Source organism: Oncorhynchus masou, chromosome 1 (assembly GCF_036934945.1).
Source record: "Oncorhynchus masou masou isolate Uvic2021 chromosome 1, UVic_Omas_1.1, whole genome shotgun sequence".
NCBI classification, from domain to species: domain Eukaryota; kingdom Metazoa; phylum Chordata; class Actinopteri; order Salmoniformes; family Salmonidae; genus Oncorhynchus; species Oncorhynchus masou.
In genome coordinates this window covers 35,998,581-36,007,660 of record NC_088212.1, presented here as the reverse complement: position 1 = coordinate 36,007,660, position 9,080 = coordinate 35,998,581, and the positions used below count along the sequence as shown (strand labels likewise).

At 41.7% G+C, this 9,080-nt stretch overlaps 1 protein-coding gene across 1 annotated transcript in view; it reads right to left on the bottom strand.

Moving 5' to 3' along the window:
- Positions 1–450: 450 nt before the first annotated feature.
- The window catches only part of LOC135543241 (5-hydroxytryptamine receptor 7-like), a 40,393-nt gene continuing 31,763 nt past the window's right edge, over positions 451–9,080 (bottom strand). The window contains exon 2 of the mRNA XM_064970369.1: positions 451–3,113. Coding sequence (XP_064826441.1) covers positions 2,375–3,113 — 739 coding nt within the window. The 3' untranslated portion in view covers positions 451–2,374. The remainder of the gene's footprint in view (positions 3,114–9,080) is intronic.

The window sequence follows — 9,080 nt, the reverse complement described above, 5'->3', positions numbered from 1 at the left end:
TGTCTAGGTTTTTTTTGTAGGTTATGGGATTGTGGTTAATGGGGTTGTCTAGAAAAGTCTATGGTTGCCTGGAGTGGTTCTCAATCAGAGGCAGGTGTTTATCGTTGTCTCTGATTGGGAACCATATTTAGGCAGCCATATTCTTTGAGTGTTTTGTGGGTGATTGTTCCTGTCTCTGTTTGCATCAGATAGGGCTGTTTTGGTTGTTCACGTTACGTTTTTGTAATGTTCGTTATCATCTTTATTAAAGATGTTTAATAATAACCACGCTGCATTTTGGTCCTCCTCTCCTTCACCAGAAGAAAACCTTAACACTTGTTTTAAGTGTGAAACAGCTGGCAGAGCTTTTAAATCTATGGGTATTAAATAGTTTATGACCACATACATATCTGAGTGACTGTGGAATATATGTGCATTCTGGCAGAAACCCATTTTTGATTTTAAACCAAGTGCTGCTTTATTTACAAAGTGATGAAAGAAATATACTCTAATTTCTCCAGGTACATTTTGGAGAATAACGTTCGCAAAGCAGTTGTAGAAGGGTATGTCAATGAATGCCGTCGACACTAGACACTTAAATAACAAGGAATCATATGACAAAATTTAGTGCAAGCCAGGAATATATCTGTTTGCAATAATAATTAACAAGTATTTTCCGAAAATCGAGGTAGAGAAAAGCACACACTGCTTCAACTATACAATTTTTTTACACAGATTACAACAGAACAGAGTTGTGAATAAACCAAGTTGATGCAGAGTTCATAAAAGTTTTGACCACATCCTGCTATGAAAGAGAGCAGAAGTAGCAACACCTGCTGCTTCAGGCATTAGCGATGAAGACTTTGATGGGTGGACTCATTCCTTGTTGGGAGAACCTCATCAGCACAATGAGTGCCTTTCCTTAGTGGATCATAGTTGAACAATTTGATAAGCTTTTGTTATAACACAATCAAATCAGTAGGGAAAATCTGTCTGTTTCGTGCAGACAACCAACTGTTTGTGTGTTGTGAAAACTCAACTTGGAGAAAATGTTTAAGATCTGTCATCACCCGCTGGGCACAGACGTCAATTCAACGTCTACTCCACGTTGGTTCAACATCATTTAATTAGAATGGCGTGGAAACAATGTTGATTCAACGAGTGTGTGCCCAGTGGGCACCTTCTACATGTTTTACATGTATGTGCCTAAATGTGCTAGGGTGAAGTGAAGTATGAACCACTGTGCTGCTGAGCTATGTCAAACTGACTATGCACAACATTCTGGATTATCTTCACGGATAATGCATAGCATGTTAGACAGATGTGAGCTTCAAGCAGAATCCACTGAACAATGAATGCCAAATGAAATGGTGAGGATTCCTGTGGATTTTGTAAATGGGCATTTCTCAGAGATGTATGTAGCTTGTTCCAGAACATTCTCCAACTCTAACCATTAGGCCTACTTGTTGTACCACCTCTCTAACATCTTCCCCATTAAATCACGTCAAATCACAGGCTTGTTATCCCTACCATCCTCAAGTGCTTTGTGGTAACATTACAAGATTCAATTTTGTTTGTTAGCCTTCATTCACATTACGATTTATATTCCAAAGGAATATATAATCTTGGCCATGTACTGTGTGTGTTTCCCCTGGGTCTGTGTGGGTGTCCATTGGGTTGACTTTGCAGAGATAGATGTGTTCAAAGGCATGTCTGAAAATAAACTGACAATGGATGCTTTCTGTTTTGCAGTGGTTGTGCTGGTGAGCATTAAACACTTGCCTGCCTCCAAAAAATAATAGATTCACATGTTCCTATACAGACCACTTTCAATTGTTCACCATCATCACCTACTAGACGACAGACAAGTTGAACTGGAAACAGTTACATAGATACAGATTCTGTGACCTTCACTGGTTTAAGTCAACAGCCAATGGCACCCCTTGCGCAAGCATTAATTGAGCAAATGTCATTGTGCAGAAATCCATTTGCAGCCCATGCTTTTAATGACCGCATGTGATTTCTCAATGCATCATCTTCCTGACATGAATATGAAGTCAGGACTGAATTGTAGCATATGCACAAAGCCAGTGTCAACTTGAATAGGCCATCAAATACGGTCTATGGTTTTGTGTCCCAAAATAGAATGATTGTGTGTGTCAGACAGACACAGACCTAAGTGATGGCCTTGTCTCTGTGTCTCTACAGCGGGTTAGAGAGGTATTAACAGTCTGTCTCTGTCTTTATCTACAGCCACAGGTCACAGGTCATCCCTCAGCCTCTATTATACAATCACAGAGAGTAGCAGCCAGTTGTCTTTACAATGAGGACAGGATTAGAAATTCCTTGGATGCTTCTGGGGCCCCAAACTATCCTTGTCATCGTCCTCTTCCTCCTACACCTTAAGGGCCTCGTGCACACCTACGGCGGACAGGCGTCGGTTGATGTTGCGGTAGCGGCATCGCAGCAGATCCTTGTAGGTGGAGCGCAGGTCCCGGTTAAAGAAGGCGTAGATGAAGGGGTTCATGAGGGAGTTGGCGTAGCCCAGCCAGAGGAGGAACCTCTCCAGCCAGATGGGCACACAGCTGCACTCCACTCCGCAGATGAAGGGCCTGGCCGTGGACAGGATGAAGAAGGGCAGCCAGCAGATGGAGAACACGCCCACGATCACCCCCAGCGTGGTGGCAGCCTTCTGCTCCCTTTTGAAGATGGAGATGTTGCGGCGCTCGCGGGTCAGCAGACGGGACAGCACCGCACATTCCTCGGCCACGCCCTGCGGCTTCAGGCCTTGCATCCTCAGTGCCTCGCTTGCCACCGTCTCCAGCCGCTCGCGCCGGGTGAAGTCGGTGAAGCGGTGCTTGAGGCCGCTCTTGCGGGCGGCCCTGAAAATCTTGTAGTACATGAAGAGCATGACGAGCATGGGGATGTAGAAGGCCACAGCCGTGGAGTAGATGGTATAACCAAAGTCCTGGCTGATGAGGCACACGCCGCCCGCGTGGACGTTCTTGGCCCAGCCGCAGAAGGGTGGCAGGGTGATGGAGGCGGACACCAGCCACACCCCCAGGATCATCTTGGCCATCAGCTGGCCGTTCTGCCTGGCTGGGTATGTGAGGGGGCGGGTGATCCCCAGATACCTGAGAGAGAAGAAACACAAATAATTTAGCCAGATAAACTTTATTATCCCATTTAGAAATGCAAGCAGGCTACATACAATGCAAAACATAAAGACACTAGGGCAGCATAATAAGGAGTACTATACTCTGAAATTAGTACAATGAATCTCCTGCCTGTTTTTGCAATTGTTTGAGTCTCCTCTATCATCTGCTTGTTTTTACAAAGTTTTGTCCCCTCTGAAAAAACACTACAGCACTGCTTATTTATCATTACCTTGAGCAACAAAAGAGCAGCCTCCCGCCCTAAATACATCAAGGCTGCTCGTAGTCTTAGCCTTGTACAGTACATCAAAGAGTTTATTATTCATTTCAAAGAAAAAAACACTCTCTTTAATATGATGGTCAAGTGTAAGCTCCATCATCCTTTTAAGAGCCATTGACTCCTTACCCTTCTGTAAAGAGGCTTAAAGGAATCTACAGAACTACTGTTCTGGTCATAAGAGCAGCTCTTGGGGTACAATGTACTGACAACACTGTACTGACTTTAGGGAATTCAAATGTATAGTGTACTGTACTATATGTAAGCAATAGGCTGTGCATTATCGGGGAATGTGCATTATCAGGCTGTGCATTATCGGGGAATGGCTTAAAACAAATCCCATCGGATCACGGTTGTAAAAGGCTTCGGCCAGTGGTGTAAAGTACTTAAGTAGAAATACTTTAAAGTACGACTTAAGTAGTTTTTTAGGGTATCTGTACTTTACTATTTATGTCTTTTACTTTTACTTCACTACATTCCTGAAGGAATAATGTACTTTACTGAATACATTTTCCCTGACACCAAAAAGTACTCGTTTTGAATACTTAGCAAGACAGGAAAAGTGTATAATTCATGCACTTAAAGATAAAATCCCTGGTCATCCCTACTGCATCTGATCTGGCAGACTCATTAAACACACATGCTTTGTTTGCAAATTATGTCTGAGTGTTGGAGTGTGCCTCTGGCTATCTGTAAATGTTAAACAAGAAGATCGCACCGTCTGGTTTGCTTAATATAAGGAATTTGAAATTATTTATACTTGGGTATATTTAAAACCAAATACTTTTTACTTTTACTCTAGTATGATTTTACTGGGTGACTTTCACTTTTACTTGAGTCTTTTCTATTTTACTTCACTTTTACTTAAGTATGACAATTGGGTACTTTTTCCACCACTGGCTCCGGAATTACATTTTTTTAAGACCTAAACCTCTAAAATGTGATGTTTCGTGGACAATTATCCTTCGCACAAACCGGAGGGGTACAATATCTGAGCGTTAGGTTACAGACCGGTTATCTACTCTCAATAGACAGTAGTGATTGACATTGACTGAGAATGGACTCCATGTTTCCTAGAAGTCTTCCAAAAAAGAAGGGAAAGAGACAGCAACACCCAATATGGTTGTGTGTGTCATAACTAGGTTACACAACGCCACAGTCATGCCACCACCACTCCACTCACTCCCCCACCTCAACTCTGACTAATGCAAAACAAACATTGGTTTTAAACTCTCTCTCTCTCTCTCAGTCAGTCCCAGTGCATGTACACAGCTGTGGTAAGACTGAATGAGTTTTTCATATATCCGGGGGTAGCCCAAGTTAAATGGATACATGATGCAGGCCACAGTAGAACAGAATAGATATACAGTTGAAGTAGGAAGTTTATATACTCTTAGGTTGGAGTCATTAAAACTTGTTTTTCAACCACTCCACAAATTTCTTGTTCACAAACTATAGTTTTGGCAAGTCGGTTAGGACACCTACTTTGTGCATGACACAAGTCATTTTTCCAACAATTGTTTACAAACAGATTATTTTACTTATAATGCACTGTATCACAATTCCAGTGGGTCAGAAGTTTACATACGCTAAGTTGACTGTGCCTCTCTGGGATAGGCGGGATGCTTGCGTCCCACTTGGCCAATAGCCAGGGAAAATGCAGAGCGCCAAATTCAAATAAACTATTATAAAAATCTAACTTTCATTAAGTCACACATGTAAGATACCAAATTAAAGCTACACTCGTTGTGAATCCAGCCAACATGTCAGATTTCAAAAAGGCTTTTCGGCGAAAGCATAAGATGCTATTATCTGATGATAGCACAATAGTAAACAAAGAGAGAGTAGCATATTTCAACCCTGCAGGCGCGACACAAAACGCAGAAATAAAATATAAATCATGCCTTACCTTTGATGAGCTTCTTTTTTGGCACTCCAATATGTCCCATAAACATCACAACTGGTCCTTTTTCCCCCCGATTAATTCCGTCGATATATATCCAAAATGTCCATTTATTGGGCGCGTTTGATCAGAAAAAACACAGCTTCCGATTAGCGCAACGTCACTACAAAATATCTCAAAAGTTACCTGTAAATTTTGCCAAAACATTTCAAACTACTTTTGTCATACAACTTTAGGTATTTTTAAATGTTAATAATCGATCAAATTGAAGACGGGACTATCTGTGTTCAATACAGGAAGACAACAAACTGACGCTACTTTTCGAGTCATGCACCACTCTCAAAAAGTGCACATGATGTGACACTCATTCAAAGGAATAACCTCAACCAATTTCGAAAGACTGGTGACATCCAGTGGAAGCGGTAGGAACTGCAAACAATTCCCTTAGAAATCTGGTTTCCCAATGAAAAACAAATTGAATAGACAGTGAAAAATTATATCTGAATGGTTTGTCCTCTGGGTTTTGCCTGCTACATAAGTTCTGTTATACTCACAGATATGATTCAAACAGTTTTAGAAACTTCAGAGTGTTTTCTATCCAAATCTACAAATAATATGCATATTTTATATTCTGGGGATGAGTAGCAGGAAGTTGAATTTGGGCACACTATTTATCCAAAAGTGGAAATGCTGCCCCCTATCCCGAAGATGTTTTAAACAGCTTGGAAAATTCCAGAAAATGATAGCGTTAGAAGTGTCTGATAGGCTAATTGACATAATTTGAGTCAATTGGAGGTGAACCTGTGGATGTATTTAGAGGCCTACCTTCAAACGCAGTGCCTCTTTGCTTGACATCATGGGAAAATCAAAAGAAATCAGCCAAGACCTCAGAAAAAAATGTTGTAGACCTCCACAAGTCTGGTTCATCCTTGGGAGCAATTTTCAAACACCTGAAGGTACCACGTTCATCTGTACAAACAATAGTACGCAAGTATAAACACCATGGGACTATGCGGCCGTCATACCACTCAGGAAGGAGACGCGTTCTGTTTCCTAGAGATGAATGTACTTCGTGCGAAAAGTGCAAATCAATCCCAGAACAACAGCAAAGGGCCTTGTGAAGATGCTGGAGGAAACAGGCACAAAATTATCTATATCCACAGTAAAATGAGTACTATAACCTGAAAGCCCGCTCAGGAAGGAAGAAGCCACTGCTGAAAAACCAACATAAAAAAGCCAGACGACGGTTTGCAACAGCACATGTGGACAAAGATCGTACTTTTTGGAGAAATGTCCTCTGGTCTGATTAAACAAAAATAGAACTGTTTGGCCATAATGACCATCGTTATGTTTGGAGGAAAAAGGGGGAGGCTTGCAAGCCGAAGAACACCATCCCAATCATGAAGCAAGGGGGTTGCAGCATAATGTTGTGGGGGTGCTTTGCTGCAGGAGGGACTAGTGCACTTTACAAAATAAATGGCATCATGAGGAAGGGAACATTCTGTGAATATATTGAAGCAACATCTCAAGACATCAGTCAGGAAGTTAAAGCTTGGTCGCAAATGGGTCTTCCAAATGGACAATGACCCCAAGCATACTTCCAAAGTTGTGGCAAAATGGCTTAAGGACAACAAAGTCAAGGTATTGGAGTGGCCATCACAAAGCCCTGACCTCAATCCCATAGAACATTTGTGGGCAGAACTGAAAAAGTGTGTGTGAGCAAGGAGGCCTACAAACCTGACTCAGTTACACCAGCTCTGTCAGGGGGAATGGGAAAATTCACCCAACTTATTGTGGGAAGCTTGTGGGAGGCTACCCAAAATGTTTGACCCAAGTTAAACAATTTAAAGGCAATGCTGCCAAATACTAATTGAGTGTATGTAAACTTCTGACCCACTGGGACTGTGATGAAAGAAATAAAAGATTAAATAAATAATTCTCTCTACTATTATTCTGACATTTCACATTCTTAAAATAAAGTAGTGATCCTAACAGACCTAAGACAGGGAATTTCTACTCGGATTAAATGTCAAGAATTGTGAAAAACTGAGTTTAGATGCATTTGGCTAGGGTGTATGTAAACATACGACTTAAACTGTACTAGGTTATCTTCTGAGGAAATTCAGAAAAAAAACATGATGGCTGCCACGGTAATGCCTCTCTCTGTGCCATAAATGTTTTATTAAACAACACAAAAATCTGTGGGAAAAGTAAAACACATGAGTGATTCTGTATCAGTGCCTCATACTGCTTGGCCTTTCCATGATAACGGACGTTTTACGAACCAATCGTAATTTGGACACTAATATCGCCATCTTTGCCCCTACAGAATTAGACTGATTTACATATGCTGGAATGCAAGTATTTTATACTTTTGTCAGTCAAACTCCTCGATATAGTGACTCATGAAACATATGTAGCAGACATGAGTCAGTCATGGTTACGTGATGAGGTAGCCCCGCCTGCGAACTTTAACACCTGTGTCTGCCTTCAGCCCAAGAGGGAATATCCTCTCAATCTAACAGTCTAAGATGTTGGTTGTTCCTGTGGGTGATCCGGGTTCATATCCCACGGGTAGCACAATCTCAGGCTTTCTGTTTTAGGGAAAGGAAAGATACCTAGTCAGTTGTACAACTGAATGCTTTCAACTGAAATGTGTCTTCCACATTTAACCCAACCCCTCTACATCAGAGAGGTGCAGGGGTCTGCCATAATCGACATCCATGTATTCGGCACCCGGCGAACAGTGGGTTAACTGCCTTGCTCAGGGGCAGAACTACAGATTTTTATCTTCTCAGCTCAGGGATTCAATCCAGCAATCTTTCAGTTACTGGCCCAACACTCTAATAACTTGGCTCCCTGCTTTTACATGATCTGAATGTTTTTTGTAAATCGAGATTTGCTATCCCAACATGCATTTCCAGTGTCACCGCAAAAAAACACATGAGGGAAACAGTCCAGTCCAACATCAAGGTGATCATGAATATGTCACCACAGATGTCTATTAGTTATTATCACCTCCCCAGAATACACAGTGGAAACAGGTGAATCACACTGGTTGCAACCTATTTCCTTCACAGTGCACTACTTTTGAACATAGCCCTATGTCCCTGATTAAAAATAGTGCACTCTATAGGTAATAGGGTGCGATTCGGGATGCACCCCCTGATAGAATGTCACCACTTATCACTGAGCCAGATAGAGACAGAAGAGGGACAGCTCTTATCAAATGTAGTTGAGCTCTTCTTTTTTTGCAGCTTTTCTTTGCAGATGGATTAGGGCCTATCCACAGTTGTTGTGTTCCTGAGCCCTAGGGGATTACAATGCCCTAGACAAACAGAGTGGCTAAGCTAATGGAGAGTTCCATTACTTCTGCTAGGCTAGTGAAGCACAGTAAAGTGGAACTATTTTCTACACACATGCAGAATGGAAGGGCCTGGATGCACATCATGGTTGTAGTGGCTGTCACTCACCTCCAGGAGCCAGGAGCACCACTCAAGCTTTTTATGTCTGAGATAGGAAACATGGTGAAATATTTAACTGGGCTGGAGTGGCTCATTTGGAATGGCTTCCCTCTTAAAAAAGCAGCGCACTAAAAAATAAATATAGTCGGCTGGATAGTTTTTAGGCCTACATAGAGTATCTTTCTAAGAATAAGAGTAGAATTCTGTAACTTTCTAATAAATTGGGTTTATCTTAAAGGGAGGATTTCAGTATCAACAAAATAATTGGATTGAGTTTTTCAAATGGCGTTCTGCTTCAGTAA